Source organism: Cygnus olor, chromosome 1 (assembly GCF_009769625.2).
Source record: "Cygnus olor isolate bCygOlo1 chromosome 1, bCygOlo1.pri.v2, whole genome shotgun sequence".
In the NCBI taxonomy this organism is placed as follows: Eukaryota; Metazoa; Chordata; class Aves; order Anseriformes; family Anatidae; genus Cygnus; species Cygnus olor.
This window is the reverse complement of record NC_049169.1, coordinates 185,762,034-185,787,214: the sequence shown is the minus strand read 5'-3', so window position 1 is coordinate 185,787,214 and position 25,181 is coordinate 185,762,034. Positions and strand designations below refer to the sequence as shown.

At 36.7% G+C, this 25,181-nt stretch overlaps 1 protein-coding gene across 7 annotated transcripts in view; it reads left to right on the top strand.

Moving 5' to 3' along the window:
- The window catches only part of PDS5B (PDS5 cohesin associated factor B), a 116,678-nt gene that overhangs the window by 69,773 nt on the left and 21,724 nt on the right, over window positions 1-25,181 (top strand). For all 7 annotated transcript variants that reach the window (XR_005815978.1, XR_005815977.1, XM_040543864.1 and 4 more), the window contains exons 18-26: window positions 22-127; window positions 1,738-1,898; window positions 2,527-2,650; window positions 3,547-3,705; window positions 4,925-4,993; window positions 9,879-10,015; window positions 16,925-17,048; window positions 20,213-20,417; window positions 24,874-24,988. Coding sequence is in view for 5 of the 7 variants with exons in the window: in XM_040543864.1 (XP_040399798.1) it covers window positions 22-127; window positions 1,738-1,898; window positions 2,527-2,650; window positions 3,547-3,705; window positions 4,925-4,993; window positions 9,879-10,015; window positions 16,925-17,048; window positions 20,213-20,417; window positions 24,874-24,988 (1,200 nt within the window). In the remaining 2 variants the exon portion in view is untranslated. The remainder of the gene's footprint in view (window positions 1-21; window positions 128-1,737; window positions 1,899-2,526; window positions 2,651-3,546; window positions 3,706-4,924; window positions 4,994-9,878; window positions 10,016-16,924; window positions 17,049-20,212; window positions 20,418-24,873; window positions 24,989-25,181) is intronic.

The following is a 25,181-nucleotide window of genomic DNA, read 5'->3' as shown; positions in this document are numbered from 1 at the left end:
TGTTTTTGTCTTCCTCTTCAGTGCCCTTATCAAGCAAGTAAACAAATCTATAGATGGAACAGCTGATGATGAAGATGAGGGTGTACCTACTGACCAGGCAATCAGAGCAGGTCTTGAATTGCTTAAGGCAAGTGTACTCTTGGTGGTCAATAAGCATATAAAAACTTTCTAAAGTAACTTTGTTAAAATAAATTTGTCATTAGCACTCAATATCTTCAGTCATTAAGCATTTTGCTGGGTATCTGGAAGAATACTGATTAGATTACGGTTGTCTATGCATGTTTTATGTGATTTATATATAAGGTTATTTCAGAAATCATTTAGAAGCTTTTCTAGAAGTTAAAAGTAGCTATATGTGTGACATCAGCGGTTGAGTTTTGAGTACTAGAGTTCAGTGGTTTGTGAATACAGTTAATACTACTTCTAAAACTGTACCATACTTGTATATCTGTACAATACGGTGGTTCTCCTGAGTTCCACGTAAATTGGGGTCTTATCTATAACTGCTGTCTGAAATCTTTCTTGAGACTGTTAGCATGGCAAACCCTATCAAGATGTGTTTCTGGGGACAATATACAGAATTTCTTACTCTGCCCTCCATTTTTCCTAGGAGGAAAAAGGCCAATCACTATGTTAGTTGCAAATGCTTTTGAAAGCATGAAACTAAATGCAACTACATAGGTCTTTCACTTTCACTTAGTACTTCTAAAGCTAGTGTACTTGAGAGAGACTCTGTAGTATAAGTTTATCCTGTATTTGCTAGGAAAGATACTTGTGGCATAGTACCATCATATAACTGAGGTCATTTTGGGAGTAGTCCAACTGTGGGTTGATTTCAGAGGCGTCAAAATCTACAAGGTTCTCATACTGAAGTATTCAGAACATCTTAGGTCAACTAAGAGTCTGATAGCTTCCATGTACTTCTGATATTGGGGGCCCTAGAGCTGAACACAGTGCTCCAGGTGGGGTCTCACAAGAGCAGAGCAGAGGGGGAGAATCCCCTCTCTCACTCTGCTGGCCACGCTGCTTTTGATGTAGCCCAGGATACAGGTGGCTTTCTGGGCTGCAATCCATCATATGGAAAGAGGCTAATAATCAACAAGCACTTTAAAATGAAAGAAAGGCAAAGTTTCAGAGAGGAACAGATGAGGATTTTGTTTTAACATGGGAGGATTGTCATACTTGAAGGTAGAGTCAACAGAATCCAAGAATCTGAAGGAGAGGTGCAAGATCTGGTCAGCTCTGGCAGAAAGAGGGTCTGGAGACTATATTGGGTTTGTTACTCTCTGTATTGGGTATGTTGCTTGCTACAGAGCACCAATCAGTTGTTCCACTTAGCAAGGAGAACAGTTGCATGATCTAAGAAGTCTGGGAGCACACAAGCTTCATTCCTTTTGGAGAAACAAAATTGCAATATAACCACCATTATGTTTCTCTTAAAACCAGCTTCTGCTGCAACCCAGTACTTGCTAATGTAGATGTAGCCACTGAGAAGTGCATGCTTACAGTAACAGGAGAAGAAATTGAGACTGCAGAATTGGGTAAAACAGATGAGACAGTGTATGAAGACAGAGAAGGCTAAGAGATGCCTAAGAAAAAGAGAAATATCGATCGTGATAAAAACAGACACTGTTTTACAAGTATTCCAAGATGGCAGGAAAAAGTGACTTTTGAAGGAGTGTTCTATCTACGCGGACCTTTACAAATTTTTAACATGGCTTTTTTTTTTTTTGGCAGGTACTTTCATTTACACACCCTATCTCGTTTCATTCAGCTGAAACTTTTGAATCTCTCTTGGCTTGCTTGAAAATGGATGATGAAAAAGTGGCAGAAGCTGCGTTACAAATTTTCAAAAACACAGGAGGCAAAATTGAAGAAGACTTTCCTCATATAAGATCGTAAGTTGTATATCTTATTCTGAGTAGTGTTTTTCATTATATGGGTTTTTAGAATCTCATTCTCATTCTTGCTTTGGCAGGGTATAGTGTTATACTACATTCTTCTGGAAGAAAGTATCACTTCAGATAAAACAGGGAAGAGATTTGCATGACTTTAAAATGCAGTAACTTTTTGAAGAATAGAAGTGAAATGTATGCAAAGTAGTATTAGCTGATATGTCCCTGATACTGCTATAATTTGTATAATTGCCTTTCAGATTCACTTTTTATAAAATTAAGTATATAGCAATGTAAAAATATTCTTTGCAATTTAATATCCAGGGAGTAGGGATGTGTAGATAAGAATATTTTGAAAAGAGCATTTTAGTAGCTTATGCAGGTAAAATGTTTGTTTTGCCACATGAGATTATATCAATGAAAACTGCTGTATTTTTTTTTGCTTGCAAGCCACATAAATAGTCATTTTTCCTTATTTTGGAAAAAGTTGCTATAACCAGGAGAATTATTAGCATTTCCACAGAGGTGTTGTTTTCCATATATGTAAATAGTTGTTATTTGTTAGTTTGATATTTTGGAAAGTTTCCAGTTTTTGAAATGGTGCTTATCTTTTTTTTTCCTTTTTTTCAAGTGCTTTGCTTCCAGTGTTGCATCATAAAGCTAAAAAAGGACCTCCTCGTCAAGCCAAGTATGCTATTCACTGCATCCATGCAATATTTTCCAGCAAAGAAACGCAGTTTGCACAGATATTTGAGGTAAAATGAAAATATTTAGGTTGCTTTTTATTAATCTTTTGTAGTGTATGTGTAAATTGAGGATTACAGTGGCAATTTGTATGGTGAGTTAGTTGTGTTGAACTTAGAGAAGATATGATAGTAAAAATAGTAGTAGAAGATAGTTTTTAGTGTCCCATGATCCATCATGATACTGGAAGAGATTGCTCAGAGGAGTTGTGGATACCACCTTTCTGGAAGCGTTAAAGGCCAGATTGGATGGGACTTTGTTCAACTTGACCTAGTGGAAGGTACCCCTGCTCATGGCAGGGGGGTTGGAACTAGATGATCTTTAGAGGCCCCTTCCAACCCAAGCCATTCTATGATCACGTTTAAGGTTATGTATTTTAATAGACTACAGAGTAAAACAAAGTATTGGACAGTCTGCTAGACCTATGAACAGTTCTTAGGAAGGAGACCCATACAGCACTCCTCAGCTCCGTTGGGACTGGTCCAAAGTATTCAGATGCTTACAGATTTCATTGTTATTATTACAAATGTTCTTTCTAATTAGGGCCCATCAGTCTTTTATCTCTAAGGGTGAATCAGTCCACTACTGAAATTGCCATCTTGAGATTCAGTATGCCCACGTCTTCAACAGGAAATTGTTTTTAATCCATTGTTTCCCAGATGGTCCTTCTTGAGCTACCACTTTTTTGAATTACCCAGATACGATTAATGTTTTCTTTCTTCTTGCTTTTTCTTTCAGTTCGTAGGAGACCTGTTGTAGGGTTGGTGAAGGTGTTTTTAAATAATCAATAGTTCTTTCAAAATTATATTTCTGAAATAGAAATGCATCTCCCCCTCTTCCCCAACCCCTGACCCAAATAAGACACAGATTATATGAGTAATATTTGAATTTGTTGCCTTTATTCTAGCCACTGCATAAAAGTCTGGATCCAAGCAATTTTGAGCATCTCATTACGCCGTTGGTTACTATTGGCCATATAGCCATGCTAGCACCTGATCAGTTTGCTGCTCCTTTGAAATCTTTGGTTGCCACTTTTATTGTTAAAGATTTGCTAATGAATGATAGGGTAAGTATTTTTAAAATCTTGTTCAAAGATTCCCCTTCTCCTGTAGTAGGATACTGATCAAGTAGTTGTGAAAATATTTGGCTTTGCTGGTTCTACTTTTTTTATGCTTCTCCTTCGATTTCCACATACACTGTGTGACCCAGTTGAAAACCCACAGTACAGGAAAGGTAGGAGCACTGGTTTGGTAGTCCTTACAAAATCGAGATGCTGTACAGCACAGCATTTGATTGCTCATGTCTTGCCTTTTGTTGAAAGTAGTATTGTTATTGACTTTGCTCAGTCTCTTGTCTAAGTGAGCAAGTTGTGATTTATTTATTTTTTAGGAGTATGTGTTGGGTTAATGTGGCAGGCATCCTGCAAGGAGTGGCAGAGATGAAGCATTATGAGTTAACTGCAGCCCCCATTCCCTTTCTCCCTGTGCTGCTCATTTAGGGTGGGAGCAAGGAGGGAGAAAAATTGAGATTGAAGTTGAGCCTGGGAAAAAGTGGGGTTAGGGAGAAAGGTGTTTCTAGTTTGCCTTTAGTTTTCAGTGCCCTTCTCTGATTTTTAACTGGCAGCAGATTTATTTAATCTTCCTTAAGCCAGGTCTGTTTTGCCCATGACAGTAATTGGTGAGTGATCTCCCCATCCCTGTCTCAACCCATGAACTGTTTCATCACGTTTTCTCCTCTGATCTTGCTGAGGAGAGGAAGTGGGAGAGCAGTTGGGTGGGCACCTGGCAGCCAGCCAAGACTAAACCACTACAGTATGGTGCATTTGAAATTAAAATACATTGTTTAAATGGAAGACTGTTAATCTTTATTTGTCTGAGACTTCTGTATTGATAGTGATTAAAAAACGAAAAAAATAACTTGTGTGTTGTCAGCCATATTTAGGGAGAGATTTACAGTCTAAAACTATGCATGTGAAGTTCAAATATACTGGATATTGAAAATGACAGTTGTTTTCAAAGCAGTGTCTATTACATGGAAACGACTGCTTTAGAATGTAATAATGGCAACAAAAACCCTTGTGCTAGTGATAAATTTGCTGATATTTGAGTAGTGAGGTAAGAACAGTATCTCACTTCTGTAATGGTTACTTCTACAAAATACACAAGGCACAAAGCTAACCAGTGAGTGCTGCTGTAATGTTTTCAGAAACAAACGGGAAAGAGGAGATTACAGCAGGTTTCACTGAAGAGTAACAGTAGTGTAACAAAATGTAAAATTTGGTTTAGCTTCCAGGAAAAAAGACAACAAAACTTTGGGTCCCAGATGAAGAAGTGTCTCCTGAAACTCTTGTCAAAGTAAGTAGCACTTAATGTTTTCCTACAATTGTGAGTGTAAAAGGTAATAAATAAAATTAAATGTCTGCATTCTTAGAGCTGTCAGTTCTGTTTCCTTGTCACTTTTCTAAAAGTAAAAATGATTAGCTGTTTTATAAATAACTCTATAAGAATACACATTTTTTTGATTGACAGAAAAAATAATTTGTTTTGGGAGCATCTACTTTTATAAAATAAGTGTGTTTCATATACTCCATATTTCATTTTTATTTTACTTTTTTTAGTCAGAGGTTTTGTGTGCAACACTTAAGTGTTCCAGATGTTGTCACAATTGAAGATAATTTTTTTCCTATTTAGCAGGAATTAAATGTCATAGGGACATTGTTAATGTCTTCCCTTTTCTTTGGGGAAACTTTTAGTGGTGTTTTGCAGTATGGAAGAAGTTGTTCTTGGATTTCATTTTTCGTAAATGAATACATGTGTTACATTTTATGCAGAAAAGAGTAACGTGTATTAGAGAAAATAATTTAAAAAAAACCAACAAAACACTTTAAAACATTTCAATTTTTTCCATGCTTAACGTCATCTGAAACTTGTTCTTTCTCAAGTTTATTAATTATTTATTTTTAATTAATCTTATAATAATTGTTATCTCAAGTTTATTATTATAATTTCTGTGCCTGCTGGTAGGTATTCTTTCATTTTTCACTCAGAGATATATTGTGGAAAATACACCCTATGTCTATTTGTCTTCAAATTATATTTAGAGAGGTTATATTTCAACATTTTATTTTGTAATTAGAAAGATGCATGTACTTTGTACCATGCTGTTTTCGAGTTAATTAGAGCAGTTATTTCATTTCCAGTGCCTTTTGAATAAAGTTGCTCTGATGGCGTTAAGAAGTTGTTTGCCTTCTCTCTTGAAGTTGTTAAACTATTTGTAGCACGAGACCTCCTGGTCTGCTGGTTTTGTAAGTTCTTTGGTTTCCAGCTTGTTACAGGACTCATTATTGAAAATGTTCAGTTATGTTTGGAGCTGATTTGTTAGCTTTCTATGCGTTCAATTACAGCAAAGGTATTTTTCTTATTTGTGCAAGGCCAGAGTTGCATAGTACGTTCCAAAGTCTGTTTAAAAAAAACCTTGGTTTTCTTCATTTCATGAACTGCTAGTTTATGATTTCACTTGAGTGTAACTTGTAGTAGTAAAGAATAATTTTAATTTTTTTAAAGATTTGTAAAGATGTGTAATATCTCTCTAAAACATGTTTTTGTTGATAAAACCTTTCATACAGCTTGGCTATTTGGAAGTGAAATTGGCTTATAGATAATCTTAAGGCAACTTGGAGTTGAAGCCAAGCTTGAAAGTTGTAAGAAGTATTTATTGGCAAGTGAAAACAGGTTACTGTGAAAATTGATCTGCAAATTTAATTAGCATTTATTACCATTGTGAAGCCTATATTTAATGAACACTGCAGGCCATGCCATTAGTTTATGAATGGATTTCTCTGACAGTGTTTTTCTTTACTCTGCTTTTAAAAGCCTTTTTCTTCTTTTGTAGCATAACTGCATAATAGAGCTAATGGGTATCTTAAAGCTAGCAAGTTTAATTATGAAAGGGAGGAGGAAAGATGAACGGAAAAATTGTATCCTCATTTAGGCTGGGAGGTGCTGTCCACCCTAGCAGACAGACTGCTAGATGGAGGTTAGGCTTTTGGTTGCTAAACCTTAAGTGAAATGAGCTCTGTAGATGAATGTTTCATTGCACTATTAATTATTAGACTTGAATTCTTATGCCCAGCACCTGAGTTTCTGCTCTCAAGATGTAATCTCTCTTGACAGTGATCAGTACTGAATATTTCAGTGCACCTTGCAGCTAGATTGAGACTTAAGTAGTAGCAGTAGTGTTCCTTGTTTCTTTCTATATACACTGCAGTATTAGATTTCTGATCCTATTTCTCTAGCTGTGCTTTAAGGTAGGTACTGCTTCATTTTTCATTACTGTACAAACCTTGAAGTTCTGTTGATATTCCTGGGGCATTTGTGGCTCTGAATACTTGAGTAGTAGAATTTTGAGTTACCTGTTTTTGTTGTTGTAATGTTGATGTGGAAGGGAGACAGGGTTTCTAGGATTGTTTTCTAGGCTTGCTTCATGGGATGGGAACCCATTTTATTCTTACAGTGGAGATATAATGGTAACTGAGATCAGAGAAAAGGGCTAAAATTTACTGTTGATGTTTTTTTATTGCTAATTTTCATCTTTAAGAATTGATACTTATTCACTGCTCATGGCTTATGTAAAGGCTTGTTATATTATTAATTCCAATTTTCTCATGTGACAAATCAGGGAGCTGTCACGTTATATTCACTATCTCAGGAAAAAAAAATTTCTTGAGCATAGAATACACCTAGTTTGTGTTGTGCTGCTAAATCTATTGCAAGGGAGTCATTTTTGACTATTGATATAGTTCTGACCTGTGTAGTATTTTGAAGTGCTTGACGTTTTCACATTGTATATAATCTAAACTTTCATTTTTAATCTCAGAGGAGAATTCCAGGCTCATGAGACATAAATTGAAACAAGAGGTTCAGAGTGGATATAAGAAAAGAAATGTGAGAAGAGGCAGGCAGTGTAACGTGTTGTCGGGAGGCTGTGCAATCTCCATTCTTGGAGGATTTCAACATCCAACTGGATAAAACTGATACCAACGTGGTCTGACTTCATAGCTGACCTTCATTTGAGCAGGAGATTAGGCTGGACATGACCTGACACTCCTTATAATCTGAATTATCCTTTGATAGTTAGCCTGTTTGGCTGCAAAGATCAGATTTAAAACATGAGCGTGGTGCAAACTCATGCTTGTTTAAGTCTTCTGGTAGCCAGAAACAGTGACTGGGGGTTTTCATGTCCCATATTAATTTCACAGGAATATTTAACTCTGAAGGGTTGCTGTAATTTCATTGAGACATCGTTAACACCAGCAGAGAAGTAGGGAACAGAGTGGGGGCGAAGGAAAATTCTGAAGGACCTGGGATTAGGACTTCGCGTGTGGTGGGATGCCTAGAGTAGACTCAGACAGTAAAATCAGGGGAAAGGGGTTGTGGAGGGGAAGAGAGAAGCAAAGGTTAAAATTAAAATTGGTCAGAAGTCGACCAGAGATGTAGGGGCACAAGACAGCATTTGGCTGTTCCCTGTCTGAATTTATATGGGCAGTAGTTTGTGGTTAATGCAGTTAGGCAGTTCTGGGAGTGAAGGTTCATATGCAACACTTACGTGAAGACCAAATGGAGTTGTTTCTATCCTCGCAACAAATAGAAAGGGGTAATGATATAGGTACTGGTTATGAAATGAAGAAATTGAATTGATAAACTGTCAAGACAACTGCTGCTGCTATTATTATTATGATTCTCGTCATCTCCTGATGGATACATCCCAACTGTTTCAGTGGAAGACCAACTGAATTTCAAGACTGAATTTCATTTCTGTTCCACAAACTCCATTTGTGCTTTTAGTTCTTGATAGCCTGCCTCCTGCTGGTGTTAGCCAATACAGTTGGTTCTGTCGGTGGAGTAGATGGGCTGCAGCGCTAAAAATAAACTCCAAAAAGATAACAATCGTAGAATTTAAAGATCTGAAGGATCCATTATGATCAGTTTGTTACAGGGAGGAAATCAACTGTATGATGCAAATTTGTTCAGTAATATTGTGAATGGTCTATATGAAGTTGATAGAACTGCCTTTTCCATTAAGGACAAAATTCTCAGTTACTGTGTAGAAACACATTTGTATTAAAACAGAGTAACTGGATTCAGCACACAGTAGGTTCCTTCCAGTGCTAGCTTCATTTTTTTTCCATATTCATCTTAGTTTTTCCAGACCTTTTGAGTTCTCTGCTATGATTTTTATTTTATTCACCCCCTCCCGATGTTTATTTGATTCAAATGAATATTTTCATTTTACTGTAAGAGAATATTCTTCTTTCTGATTTCTTTGTCTCTGCTCTGAAGAAAAAATAATAGAGGGATTCAGATACTAAAACTTAATCTCCAAATTCATGCTTTACTTTCACTAATGAAATGTGAAATTATTCAGTGTTTTGTGATAGCTGCTGGATTCTGCATATTTTTTAGAAGCTTGCCTTGAAAGACTCGATGTTTCCATTGGCAAAGGATAAATTATCACCAGTAATGGCCTTAGAGGCTTTTCTTTTAATAATTGTTACAGAAATACTCTTTTCCAGGACCAGTTGTCTTAATAAATGTTGATAGTCTACTGGTTGAAATGTCTGTGAAGTGGTTTTTAATTTGTTTCTTAAATAATTTCATATTCTCAAATATTACACATATAAAGATTTTATAGGGATTATTTAAGCATAGGAATTATATGAGGATGGAAATCTCTTTCACACTTTGATCCAGTATAAGTCTAAATTGTTTGGCCTATTCTACAATGTTTAATAGATGTAAGGTCAATTAAGACAATGTTGTCACAGGACAGAATATGTGATTGCTTAGTGGAAGGAACTGTTCAAACTTTAATTAAATGTTGTGTGACTTCTATTTGCTGTAATAAATGCTTAAGGTTTTCAGTGAAACGTTGCTGTCTTTTTATCTGTCTAGTTATCTTTCAGTAGTGTGCACGGTACTTTAAATGATGTTTTGCAGCCTTGGCAAGCTTATGTTAGTAAAAAGCACTTGAGAAAATACTGTGGGATTAAACTGATATAGATTTTTTAGATTATTTTAAAATTTTACAACAATATATTTATAATCATACACTTAATATACTGAATAAATCATATTTATGATTATATTAAATATAAGTAAAATATTTTGTATACTATTGAAGTTATTTTAAAAGTGGGGCATGTGGTGTGATTTGACTTTCTTATATCAAAATCTCTTTCAGATTCAGGCCATCAAGATGATGGTTCGATGGTTGCTAGGAATGAAGAACAACCACAGTAAATCAGGAACTTCTACTCTAAGGTTGCTAACAACAATCTTACATAGTGACGGAGATTTGACAGAGCAGGGGAAAATTAGGTATGTAAAGACAATACAGTTGTGATATCTCTGACGCAGTGGGGGAGAGTACCTACATTTTAGTCAAATCAGTACTTAAACTATTCTGTTAGTATTTTAAAATGTTTATACGATTTGTTTTGTAAGAACTAATGGTAAGCTTGGCTGAATTCCTACATAAGTTTGCTGAGTCTTAGTTTGGTGTTTTTTTTCACACTGTAGATACAGCTGTGTTTTAACGCTTTTTTTATCATCTTCATTTTGTCTTTCTTCAAAGGGCTATTTTTCATATTGCAAGAATAAACTAACTTCCTCTTTTCCACTGAAAATTGGTTTTAATTTTTTGTGCAGCTTGCCATTGCTGATGTACCCGTTGTGTACACTAAAGGTCTATAGGCAGGCTTTCTAATAGTAAATAATAGTATATTACAGGAAATCAGGTGGGAATAGCTAGAGCGTAAGGCACTTCTGTTTGAAGGCAGACTTTATTCCCTGTAGGCCTCTAAAAGTGAGAGGAGGATGGAAATGTGTAAAGAAGATTAAGTCTCAATAAATTATTTCCCTTTTAGGTGGTTGTTAGACAACTTATTTGTTTTTGTTTTTTTCTGGGTATCTTCTTAATCCTCTGCTGTAGGGGAAATGACAAATTGTCAGTCATTATTGTTTTCCAAACACTGAAAATTTCTGTCTACAGAAACCATTGAGTGCATGGTGGATTGTGTCAGTAGGAGTAAAAGTTTTTAATCTCGAGACAGAGATAAATGTTATACAGTATTTATGCAAATTAAAACCTATGTTGTGTGTGTAAAATTGCAAATTTGAGACTTTTCTAGTATGTTACCTTTGTAGCAACATGGAGTTTTTCTTAAAATTCCTTGTAAATAGCTGGTTTATAGTTTTAAATTCTGTAATATGAGAGTTCATGGCATTTACTAGGGAGCTAAGCTGACAGTATGTTAGCTTTTTAGCATAACTGCTTAGAGATCATTGTTGGCTTATCCAGTAGCTTGTCAACATACCAGTTCTGTAGGACCTGTGCATTTTCACACTTGGAGTGATGATTCAATGCTGTGCATGTTTTAGAAATACAATTTTCCCACTCTTTTTGTGTTCCAAGCTATAAATGATAGCAGCTATACGTAATGATGTGGTCAGTTCTCCATTATTCAAATTACTGGAGGGCTGAGATATTTTCAGTGGAGGGAGAAAGCCGCAATGAAGTGTGACGTTCCCCTGTGTTAGAGACTGTTTGGGTCAGGCTAGGATTCTTTAATACAATTCTTGTCATAATTTACAGGGGCTTTTTTATGGGTTCCTGAATCTGGTGGATAGCAGGATCCAGGGGATTTCCTTGTCCCGTGGTCCTGTGGAGATAACAGGTTGCCCCCTATTCCTGTTTCCAGGTCCATCCATTAGCAAGCCTCAGTGCAAACCTCAAATGGGGAAGCAGAGTGTGCTTGCCCCTGTACATGCAGCCAGCCACAAACAAATGAACATAAACAGGAGAACATCATCTTCCTAGGCAACCATATAAAACAAAGCGTAAATAGCCTGATACTGCTTCTAAGAATCGATGTTGAAGGAAAACCCCCTTCTGCTGGTCCTTCCTTTATTTCACTACAAGACCCTTTGTCTTACTGACTAGCTAGCCCAACTGGAATTGCTTGCTGGTGGTGGATTTGTCTGGCTCTTGCAAATACACCCTCCAACCCCAGAGCCTGAAGCTCTTCATGAAGATGAATGCTGAGCCAACTGAGACCCTATGGCAAGGATTGAGGAGTCACACCAGTATGGGTGACATTTGTAGGGTCTGTCTGTGTAGACCATCTGACTAAGAAGAGGAAGGGGATGAGACCTTCTATAGACAGCTAGCAACAACCTCACATTTGCAGACCTTGATCCTCATGGGGGACTTCAACCACACAGATATCTACTGGAGAATCAACGCAGCAGGGCATAAGCAACCCAGGAAATTCCTGGAAAGCATCAGTGACAACTTTCTGGTGTGAGTGATGGAGGAGCCAAGTAGGAGAGGTGCTCTAGTAGACCTCATACTCACAAACAACGAGAGGCTTGCTAGGGATGTGAAGATTGAAGGCAGCCCTGGCTGCAGTGACCATGAGATGATGGAATTCAGGATAATGAGAAGGGGAAACAGGGGAAAAAACAAGATCACAATGCTGGATTCCAGGAGAGTGGACTTTAGCCTCTTCAATGATCTACTTGGAAGAATCCCATCAGAAAAGGCCCTGGAGGGAAGAGGAGCCCAAGAAAGCTGGTTAATATTCCAGGATCACCTCTTCTAAGCTCAAGAGTGGTCTGTTCTGACAAACAGGTGAAGTCAGAATAGGTCTATTAAAAATGACAGACTTGTGTGGATGAACAAGGAGCTCCTGGCAGAACTCAGTTATGAAAAGAGGTATGCAGAAGGTTGAGGAGGGGTCAGATAACCCGGGAGGAATATAGATGCTGTCTGAGCATGTCGAGACAGAGGTAGGAAAATCAAAGCCCAACTGGAATTGAATCTGATGAGGGTTGTCAAAGACAACAAGGAGGGCTTGTATATAGCTGACAAAAGGAAGATTAGGGAAGATGTACAGCTGGTACTGAATAGGGCAGGGGCCCTGGTGACACAGAACATGGAAAATGCTGGGGTGTTGAATGCCGCCTTTGCCTCGGTCTTCACAAGTAAGACCAGCCTTCAGGAATCCCAGGCTCTGGAAACCAGGGGAGTCTGGAGCAAGGAAGACCTACTCCTGGTGGAAGAGGGTCAGTCAGGGAATACTTAACCAATCTGGACAGACCTAAGTCCATGGGATGCTGTTGGGATGCACCCAGAGTGCTGAGCTAGCTAGCTGATGGCATCGTGAGGCCACTCTTAATCTTTGAATTATCATGGGTGATTGGGAGACCTGTCTGAAGACTGGAGGAAAGCATTTTTCCAATCTTCAAAAAGATTTTTCTTCAGTACAAGAGTTGGAGCTACTGGATAGCCCACTGTGGGGGCACAAAGATGATGAAGAGAGTGGAATATTTTCCATATGCAGAAAGGCGGAGAGTTGGGACTGTTCAGCATGGGGAAGAGAAGGCTCAGGGGATCTCATCGGTGTATATAAATATCTGAGGGAAGGTGCAAATACGATGGAGCGAGGCTCTTTTCAGTAGTGCCCAGTGCTAGGACAAGAAGCAGTGGGTATGAACTGAAATCCAGGAGGTTCTGTCTGAACACAAGAAATAATTTTTTCACTTGTGCAAGTGACTGAGCACTGTCACAGGTTGCCCCGAAAGGTGATGGAGTCTCTTCCTTGGAGATATTCAAAAGCTGTCTAGGTATGGTCCTGGACAACTTGTTCTAGGAGGCCCTACTTGAGCAGGAATGTTGGGCTAGCCAGCCTCTAGAGGTTCCCTCCAACCTCAACTATTCTGTGTTCTCCAGTACTGCACTTTGGGAAGTTCTAAGGTGCAAGGATCACGGTTCTGCATTGTGCCTACTTCTGAGAGCTATAGTGCGTACACTAAAAAGTACTCATAAACTGAAGCGGGGGAGATGGTGTTTCAGGCCCATGAGTGCTGCATGGAGCTTTCTGATAGCTAGCTGACACTTCCAGACCTTTATTTGTCACTATTAGATAATGGGTCCCTACTGTAGAAATCTGATGCTGCTCCTTCCTTAGAGTAGGCTTTGGAAGGAGTAAAATTGTCTGTTCAGTGCAGAACCTGGTCTTTTAAACTGTGCTGGGTCTGCTGCTATTCCGTATAGAGTCAATTTTGGTGTTTGTGTTTTGCATTTGTCTTTTGAACAATAACGTGTAATTTGCTAAAGATAATTGAATTAACTGAAAGTGGCTGGGTTCAGGAGATATTTAACCTCTTGTGAGCTGAGAGTCATGTTGAAATCATTGTCATTTGCTTTGGCGTTATAAGTTCTAATCTTATTGTTCCACATCATTAGAAGTTTGTGCCAAAACTTCTGCAGCAAGTATTCCTTAATCAACCATGAAAATGATTCTGTCCTCATACCTTTTTAAAATGACACAGCTGTACTTTCCAGTGACGATGCAAGGGAATGGGATTTGTTAAATTTCAAAGCACAATTCAATGCAGAGTGTCAGGTGAAGGCAAGGCCCCACTTGGAAAACAAGTAAACAAATCTTACTCTTCGTCTTTCTTACTTTGAAGTAGCAGGTTTGTTGACTTTGTTAAATTGCTTTTAATTACTTCGAAATGTTAGCATATGTAGATTAAATTCACCAGTGTCGGAAGTGTTTTAATATTGAATTTGGTCAACAAACAATATCTCAAAGGTCCTTTCCTGGTCTTTTATTTTTTATTTTTATAAACCATAAACAGTTTTACAAATTTAAAATTCAATATAGTACTACATTTCTGGTTAGGTAAAACGGTCAAGTTGGATATTACATGCCTTATTTGTAGTAGAGTTTTAATTTAATTTATGCTATGTATAAAATAACTTATGTCCTTTGGAAGACGCCAGCTGTTGCTGAAAATATTGACATTATGTATGCACCTGCAGCGAGATTTTTTTTGAAAGACTATTGGTATTTTCTTTACAGTGAAGCTTACCAAGAGAAAAATTACTTAAATCTTTGGCTTTTAGAACTTGATGATTGTACATTATAGATAATCTGCTATGCCATCTGACACACAATGTTGTATTTAGACTTTTTTAGAATAAACTTTTTGTTCTGTGGAACATGGGAGTTGCTGATGAAATTGGACACTGGCATTTACACTCTGTGAAGCAGAAGGAAAAATTTTAACTACCAGTTTGCGAAGTGAGAGATGATTATACACCAGATACGTTTTTAAGGCACATTTATTTGGATAATCTTTGTGCAGCCTACCACCTTAATTAAGACCAAGTATTTTGCACTTGATAACATCTTTCCGTGTGGCTGAACTTTTGTTCTCATTTCAAACATTTTATCTTCAGCAATAGTAACAGCAATCCAGAAAATAAATGTCCGGGTCCCTCTTTTAGCTCTTAGAGAGTTTCTGATAGGACAAGAGCATCTGTGGTATTAATTTTTGAAATTATTAGCAGTAATTGAAAACTGTAATTACGTCAGACTGAATTTTTTATTTCAGCCTTAATCATTGTGTATGTTGGGATAATGCAGATCAGAACGCTTTTGGCTGTGACAATTAGATCAAAAATAAATCCTCTGTTAAGATTTTTTTTTAGTATAATCCTCTTGGGAAATAGGATAGATCTGATCTTCACATTTAATTGTTAAATGATACTCCTAACTGACCCTGTCCTCTTCCTCCTTCCTGCAGCATGCACACATGCTCATGGGTATTCTGGGACACAAGACCGTATTACATATACTGCACAAAGATTTAGCCAACTTTTAAGTGAAACATCTTTGATTCACTTTTCAGAATTAGATGCTATCACTACCAAAGCTAAGGAAGACTGAAAGTTCTTAATTTCATCCTTCCTTTGGCTCACTTACTCTGTACTAGTAAGTTGTTATTGCTCGATTATCACTGGAGTGCAAACCCTGAATCTTTATTGGGTTCACTTATCACAGTAGCTGCAATTTAAAGTGAAATTTAAGAACTAAATATTACCATGTTAATCTTCATGCCGTGTTTGAGAAGTAATGCAGTCTTTGGTCATCTGGCTGCTCATTATCTAGCTAGTTTTTGAAAAGTTGCCATTTCCACAGAATACTGAGGTGTATATAAAGGCTGATTGGTCTAAATTAAGACTTAAGCTCTTTAGGTATTTTATATCATGGACTCTGTGTTTAACAGTGGCTTTTCATCTTATTCTTTAAATGCCTTATACAGTTTTCATGGTAATGTGCTTAAGAGTACAGTGCTTGCTGTTGCTAAGAATAAAGGGCAAATGGTTAAGAAATTAAACAGTATTATTCCTCTTAAAGGAATGATTATTTCTAAATAGCAATACAATTTGATTCCTGCTCCAGCATATCAAAGGAAGAAGCTGTACCTACTACTTCTGAGTAGAAGAGAATATAAAGTGAGGGAGGCATTTATGAAGATCTTCTTTCTTTGGCTGCTTGATCTGAAGAAAGGCAGTAGTAAAACAGTTTACTGAGATAAAATATCAAGAAAAGTAAAAGCCAAACTAAGTTTACTAATGGACACATGAATTGAATATCAATTTGCAAAGCTCATGTGAAGATGCTTTTGATGTTCTGATAACCTTTGTAAATACAGTTGTAGGTTACAGAAAGATCTCTTCATCTTTGGATATGAAAAATAGCAAGTGCTTGAAGTGTTTTGCTAGGTGGGAGTGCAGTTTGGATGTGCAGATCAAGTAATTGTACTTTTATATTATATTAAATTTTTTTCATTTGCTACACCCTTTTGCTATTGTCTTAAAAATACAATTCACTTAGTCAATTAGATAAAAGTATCTAATTGATTTTAATTCATGTGGATGTGTAGCATGGATTTTGCGGTATCTATCTTTGCTAGAAAAGGTTTGGCAACTCTGGGGACTAGAAATGGGCAATTTCTTTGGCAGGAGCCCCCTGCTGAAGTAGAAGCAGCATGCTGAACAGAAGTATGTTACAGGCCTAACGAGGTCTCTTAAGGTCAACTTGGAGTGTGCTGATCCAATGCACAGCTAAAACTGATTCACATCTATGTGGAACTTCTAGGAAGTTCCAAGGAATATTTTTATTGTAAAGTTGGGGCAAAGTAATAGGTATGTGGTAACAGACTTCAGAATGTGGTGGTGTGAAAACTACTTTTGATTAGCAGCTACTTTTGCTGTCGACTGGGGATTGGGTTGGAGGCAAAGTCCATGGACAGTTTTCCTTCTTTTTAAAATATCTGTTTTTCAGCAGTGCAAACTTACTGGGATTTAAGTCAAATAATTCTGTATCGCTTTATTAATTAACCTTCATAATCTGTGTGCTTGTTTTTCAGCAAACCTGATATGTCTCGGTTGAGGTTGGCTGCAGGGAGTGCTATTGTGAAGTTGGCACAAGAACCTTGTTACCATGAAATCATCACCTTAGAACAGTACCAGCTGTGTGCACTAGCCATAAATGTAAGGAAATTGGGTGTGATGTGAGGGTTATCATCAAATATATATGTATATATGATGTTTGTTGTGTATATTTCTGCTAATTTGATTTTATGCAAACCCCTCAGATTTGACATGAGTATATTTTTGTCCTACGTAATCCTGGAAATCTCTTTTGGGTGAGAATTGGGTATGTTGGGCTGTGGTGACAACAGAGAACTTTGCTTCTTGATACTTGGGTAGAATGCATTTGGAATGTGGAGGCCTTCAAAGATAGTTGGCATCCTTTAAATAGCAGAAGAGGTAGGAGAGATTTTTCTCTAGATATAGGGAGTTTTCATCCTGAACTTCTGCCTGTGAGTCCAAAGTAGCAGAAGGGAAGTAACTTTTAAATTGTAAGTAGAGATGTAGAGATCCTCTATGTTCCTGTCTTGTAAACTTTGTAAATTCTGCAGAATCTGATTGACCTTCATATTTAACAAACTTTAGATTTTAAGCTCTTTTGGGACAGGAATTCTGCCTTTGCTTCTCCCTGAGGCACCTAATGGATTATGAATACTTATAAGTAACTTCTCTAGATCTTCTTGAGGTTTCCTGCAATTTTCTTTCTTTCTGCCAGACTGTCAAGTTCAGATCCGCAGATGCAGAGTAATTGTAATGGTTTCAGTAAGTTTTGCATTTCTAGGTTGTACTGTATTAATTTCTCACAGAGACTATCTGTGTATTTGTGTTTCAGATGTTTGCATATGTACCTATACATACGTATGTGTTTATGCTTAGCAGTAAAATTCGTTTACTGATTGTAGACTCTTAAGATTTTAGAATAATAGATAATATTCCTTCTTGACACAATCAAGTCTAGCCACAGATTAGGACACTCAGGTGACATCACAGCCGACTCTGGTATTCTGTAACTTAATTTACAGCAAGTTTTCTTTAAATGGGCATACGAGAAAGCAGGTTAAATAAAAGGAAAGGCAAAATTTTAAGAGTTGTAATGATTGCACAGGTTCTACTATGGTGCTGTGCAGCGTATTGGATTTTTTTCTGAGAGAATGCCATTCTCTATGTGGAATGATTGAAGTGTAGAATACACGATTAAATGTTGTTGCTCCTTGCTATGTTAAGGTTGTGGTGGTAAACAGACTTTATGATGATTAAATGCATGTAGTTTTAGTCATTTTAAAATAAATTATGTATGCGTTTGGCCAGACCTGTAACCTCACCAGCAGTTAAGTTCTGCAAATCAAAACAAATTTATGTCAGCAAAGCTTCATATTGAAATAGAATAGAAAGTAATTGAGCATGGTGCTGAGTACTTCAGTATTTAACAGACCTTAAGATCCTATTTAAGATTTAATAAGATTTGCTGTTGAAAATGCCATTCTAATTATATTCAGAATAATGCTTTTAGATTGCTTAAGTTGCATAAAAAAAACTTGCTCAGTTGCCTTCTTAACTGTTTGGGGGTGTTTTAATTGTTTAAGCAAGTCTGTCAGTTTTCAAGAATCAGAGTCATGTCTGAGGGGCAACATACAGCTTTGTAAATATATATATATTTTTTAAAGTTAAACGGTATCCTTCTGATGAATTGCAATTAAATTCAGAAAGTAGATAGGTCAGGCTTATGTATGGTTTATGGTTATGTAGTTGTATGCTGTAAGAAACATAGAACATGGTTGAGTTTGGTCCTTTTTCCTCTCAGTGAACTAGTGTACTGAGGTGATTTAAAGGTTATTTTTCATATTAGGAGATAAATAAAAATCATGCCAATTTGTGTCTTGCAGTGAAGTCAGTAGCAATGAACTAACTTCCTTTGTCCTCTGAGTCAGGGAGGACAACTTTGTCAGCGTACCAACTCTGCACAACTCTGTTCTAAGCTTTCCAAAGATGTTAGACCTAGGTGATGTTAACAAGCAGAAGAGGGCTCTATGTTAGTCTTCTTCTGGGGGTGGATTTGCTGTGAAGGCAGGTTTTATACCCGTGCAGTAGATCATGAGTGTATCTTACAGATAAGGTTTGTAGTCTTGGGTCACTGCAGCTGCATCGGTCAGCTCTGGCTACAGAAGGCATTTTGGAGTTTCATAATGGGTAGAGGAAGACTATGGCTTCAAGCCCAGATGTATATGGGGCTTGATGTATTTCTTCTGGTTTTAATTTTTGGTTAGGGGGATGAGGAGGCTTTTTTTCTTTTTAAATCACATTTTTCGATCCCATTTGCAAATTCGGCAGATTCAGTATTACCAAAGGCTAGGTTTTGTCTCTGTTCTTCCTGTTGGCTGATAGCTGGAAACCTTCTAAATTGTTTCTGGTTTCAAAACTGTCATTTAACTAAAATAGGTACTTATGAAAAAAGAACATTAAAAGGAATATTTAGAGATTAAAAAAAAAATCTTTCCCCTTGACCTTATTTTGGCAGGATACTTATGTCAAGCTGCTTAGGGAGTCTTGTTTACGGCACACTTTTCTCTACATTTCCTAGTAACTGTTTTCCACACCTGCTTCTGTTAACCTTTCTTGGCTTTGAATGGTGTCTAAAATTCTTTGTATAAAAAATAACCTGCATACTTTAAAAGTTCATATCTCTTCTGGAAATATGTTGCCTAATAGATCATAGGGAGTACATTTGCCCCCATTCGTACTTTGTTTTCTTTGACAACGCTTGGTTACAGGTTATTCTCTTCTGTGGTCAGTCATGGTTCATAGGTTTTTATATTATAGTGGAAATGCTTGGTAATCTCGTAAGCATGTGACCTTTAATTTTGTTGAATTTTATTCTGTTTCTAATGTTACTGTCTTGATGAAAATTTGTGAAATTGCAGTAATAAAATCAGCACAGTTACTGGTGACTAAATAGTGTTTAGTCCCCACAAACCAAGTGGTCCCATTGTAAGCAATTTCATTAACTCTGCCTCAGTACTATGCCAAATTAATCCTTGGATCCTACGTGCATTATCTTTCTCTACAGCTTGAGCCTTAATTTTTCTTCTCACCTTCAGAGAAGCTTCAGTTGATTAATTCAATTTAATTGTTCTGAAATGGTATAAAGAAACGTTCCGACAATTCCTACATTTGTGGGGGCAGGGTCTGAACTTGATTTTAGCATATTTACCCAGTCTTCTGTTTTATTTCACAACCTGTGTTACTTTTAGAAAGGTTTACTGTTTACTTTTTTTTGTTTTTAATAGGATGAATGTTACCAAGTGAGACAAATATTTGCTCAGAAACTTCACAAAGGGCTTTCTAGACTACGGCTGCCACTAGAATATATGGCTATTTGTGCACTGTGTGCAAAAGATCCAGTGAAAGAGAGAAGAGCTCATGCTAGGCAGTGCCTTGTGAAGAACATAAATGTCAGAAGGGAGTATCTGAAGCAACATGCAGCAGTTAGTGGTAAGAGAATAGAAGTCACTTTTTGGTACAAGTGCTAGAGTTCACAGGTAAATGTTAATAGACTGTGAAAATATTATTTGTCTTCTGTTGTTTTGGTTTTTTTTTTTTGACACAGAGTGGCTGTAAACTTTTGGTAAGTTTCACTCAGAGGTATTAAATGAAAACTGAAAATAGAGTCCAGATTTTCTCTTGAGTTTTTAATAGGCATGTCTGAGATCTTTCCATTTCTTTAAAAGCTGTGTAAATGCTTATGCCTATATTAGAAGTGAAGCAGATTTTTCAAAGGCAGATGTGTACTGTTTGAACTTAATGGTTAATTACGTTGTAAGTGAAGTGGCAATGATTAATTTTCAGTAATTAATAATATGCAACCTTAATGACATTATAAATCCTGCCATAAATTGATGCTCTTTGAGCTGCTGTACTGAGTAGCTTCTTATCTTGTCTTATGCTGGCAAAGGGCTATATTTGTAGGTACTTCAGGATGAGTTTTTGTAATTCTTTTGTTCCTAGTGACAACAGTCTGATCATAGGAATGCTTTTTAAGTTATTATGAACTGATGTGAGCTATTTTTCTTTTATAAAATCAATCCTTGTCCCTTTTGACTTACTTGAAACTGCACACATACAATATGATAACACTGGTATATCAACATGTGATAATGTGAACCTTTATGAAGAGCTCAGACCATTTTGAGTAAGAGATTTTGAAAGTTTTATTTCTTTGGAGGATTACTGATGGTTCTCATCTTTGACATTTTTGAAATGATGTGGATTTTTTTCATCTTGTCTTAGGGTAGACCAAACCTGGTTTGTGAATCTGATCTTGCATATGCTGTCAGATAACGGATTTCATTCTAGATTTATGAATCACAGACTTTGTATTAGCCATGCCAGTCTGTGTGTGCCTCAGTCCCCTTAGACTTAGATCAGAGAATAAGTCTGCAGAGAAGTCCTTTTGTGTATTGTTAATTAGACTTCAAAAAAAAAAAAAGCCAATACTTTTTCTCTCTGCTCAATAACAGGTAAAAAAGAAAAATCCATTCAGCAAAAGCCTTTAAATCATCCTAAGACTATTCCTCTTGAAAGCTGAAAAATCTTTTCAGTTATGTAGGAGGAAAATATAATAATTTTCATACAATGAAACATAATTGCTGATTTCCTAATTGTACTAAGATAGATACTGTGAGGTTACTATGAAAAAGTCTGTAGGAAAAATGAAGCAGAGTCTTGGTGTGAGTGGCTTTTAATTCAGTAGGACCTCGAAGTGTGCCTGACAGTTTCTTGCTAAAAAAAATTATCTTTAGTGATTCCATTGAATGGATTTCTACTGTTATCCATGAGGACTTTTAGTTAGATATGGATTGCTGGAATTTTTTTGTGGTTACAGTGTTAACTTCGTGACATTTAGATTTACCAGTCTGAGCTTTAAACAAATAAATAGTCTTGAACTGTTTATATCTTGCAAAATCATTACTGCAGTGTAGTACAGCTGAAGCCCAGGTAAGATAGTGTTGTGCGTGTGTGTGTTGCTTTTACTGTAATGACACTAATACCTACTATTCAAGTACCTACAAAAAGCTAAGTATGAGAATCTGCTTCTTTGATCAATGAAATTATTTTGGGGAATCTATAAACTGATGATTTTGTGATATGCTTTTTCCTGAAAACTCAATAAAGGTGATGAGGATATTATTGGAAATTTGGGAGGACTTCAACATTTGTTGAAAAGACGGTAAATTTCTATATACCTTGCCTAAGGAAAATTTTCTAAGGACTGGTACCAGGCAGTAAAATGTCTCTTTCCTCCATGCTGACAGGAAGGCAGGAATTGCACTGAGACCTCTAAGTTCTCTAAATGCTCTGCAGAGTGGAGGCTGCTCAAGAGGCTTATTTTATTTTGTATCTACTACCAGTTCTATCTGTGTAGGGACTTGTCTTGCATAGGAATCTTTGGTTTCTACTGTTGGGCTTTTACTTGCAAGTCAGTGAGTAGGAAAGTTACAATAGTAAAACTTTTATTTTTTTAACAAGTTTCTTTCCTAACTGCTCATAGATGTCTGTTGTGGATTTTTGGCACGTTCTAGTTGCAAGAGCTTGTACTGTAGGTCCGTGATGCCACCCTACCTTTCAGGTAGTGTCTTCCTTCGTTAGAGATGGAGGAAGATTGTGTAAATACTATTTTTGTCAGGGTTTAAGTACAATGTGTGTTAATACTTGTCCAGTTTCTCTTTTAAATGTATTTGGTTCACTTTGTTTTCCAGACACTGTTGGAACTATTGCTGTAGTTGTCTTAGAAAGTGTACAAGGCAGGAGGTCACTGAAACTGGGTTCTTAGGCTCTTGATGAGACTTTTATTGAAGTTCAAAATTAACATAAATAATAGCAAAATGATTTGACTGGGATATGTATGTCTTAAGGCAAGCCAGTTTTGCTAGCATTTTGAAATCATAATTATGTTTTATTTTCTTCCCCACCACTTCTTTATTTTTCTTATTTAGCTGCATAAAGCTGATGGACGAAATGCATGACAGTGCTTGAAGAAGTGAAGGATGTTTTTAAAGTTAATAGTTGAATGTCAGTTGGAACACATTAAAATTTTCTTTGAAAAGTACACTGGATTTCAATTACATAAACATAACCACCCAATTTCTTTGTATTTCAAGTTTTATTTGTCCTTATACATCATGATGGCTTACATTCTGTGTAGTAATTACTCTTGTAACTTAACTGGATCAACTGCATTGGCTGTGTAAAGGTGTATCCTTGGAGCTTAGCAGCTTCTGAAGCTTAGCAGCTTCAGTGGGTCTTCATAAATTTTGAATTCTTTCCTTGTCGTTATGACTGAATTCAAGTATTTTATGAAAGCTGTGAAGCAACCATCATTATGCAGACCTTTATAGACCAGATAGAGTGAGACTTTTTCACGGCAATTATTTATTCAGTCTTGTGAAATCTACAATAATGATGTATTCTAATTTACGTGCACAGTAGTTCTCAAACACATCTCATGAAAACATATTAGAGATAAAAAATAATTGTCAGTGTTTTAATGTATTTTAAAATAGATTTCAAATAGACTTATGTATAATTATTTACAGAAGTCTGGTCGTCTTGTTCACAACCTAATACGGGGTAGTTAAAAGCTTACTGAAGGAAGGCTTTCCAGACTTTCCGTGTCTTTCATGACCAATCACTTGCTCAAAAGTGTGGATAGATATTTTCAAAAGCACAGCCAGGAATTTCCTCCCTTACTTCATATGTACATTGAAGCGTTTATTCATAGGCATGTTTATACTGTGAATTTGCACTTGCCACTGGCACCCAAGATCAGATGCTTTTACTATAGTAATACTCATGAGACACTAGCATGCCTCGCCTATTGCCCTGTCTGTCGCACAGGATACAGGTTTAATAACTTAGGCGTGCTGTATATCCTCCAGTACCTCTCAGTCATTAGAAGAAGGTAGTGTAGATCTTTTCTCATCTGTCTTGATGTTGTCATTGTCCTGTGCAATATAACCTTTTCATTCTGGTTTTCCATATCGAACTTTGAGGTGCTGCAATTCACTCTTCACGGTGTTAGTTATGAATTTGTTACCTTATGGAACATGCATTTTGTGGTCGTGACTCTGAGAGGACCTTTGGCCAGTAGTCCTTTCTTTTTGAATCCCCTTAGGAGAATTGTCCATCTGACTGTTCTGATGTAGACGACTTTTTTTTTCTGTCATCCTTGCTTAGGACTATCTACAAGTCTCGCAGGATGCTAGAAAAAGTTTTGAATGCTTTGAATATCATAATTCAGTTGAGATGCTCTGCTCAAGTGGGATTGAGACTTTCTGACTCAGTCCACTACTACTTTATTGTGGTAGCTGCTGTGATAGCTGTTAGGTTACCTTCTGTCTCCTCTCTAAACAGGTGAGGTAGGCTGTAGGTTTGGAGAACATTGTGGCTATTTGACTGCAAATCTTTATTTTCACTTGTTTTTTGGAAAAAGTGCACTTCTTTCTATTCTCTTGACAGCAAGACTCTACACTGCAGTGTCCAAAGAAGGAATAATAGCTTACTCTGCAATTGTGTTGGTCTCAGATGTAGCAGTTAACATGGATTTTGTGACCAATCTTCTGTTTTTTCTGAATACAGGATTTGAACCAAGGAAAGGATTGGGGGGGTAGAAGGAACTCTAGCTGTGTTCAAGATAGTTAGAAAATATCCAGCCCTGAGACATGTTTAAAATCTCAGTTTTTACATGCACAAAACATCTACATATCAACAATCAGATGCATATTAACAGCAACGTTATGAAGAAATAATAGGCCCACATGTACCTACGTTTTATCTTAATGTATGCTAACCTTAAATTTTGATCTTTCCTTTTGTAGTAGAAAATATTCAAGTAGTAGGAAAATGTATTTCTTGATACAGTCTTTTGATGCATCTTTTTTTTGCTTTTTAGAGAAACTGTTGTCACTTCTGCCAGAGTATGTTGTTCCTTATACTATACATCTTCTAGCTCATGACCCAGATTATGTCAAAGTTCAAGACATTGAACAACTCAAGGACATTAAAGAGTAAGACTACTTTTAATACTATTAATTGAGAGGATTATAATAATTTAATTTTTATTTTTAGTAAAATTTTAATTTAAAAAGGTACACTTATACATTGTCCAGTATGTATAATGATGGCAGTTATTTCTGTAAAATATCGTTAGAAATCGTATATATGCTTTTTTAATGCTCTGCAGTATCTTACAGAAGAACC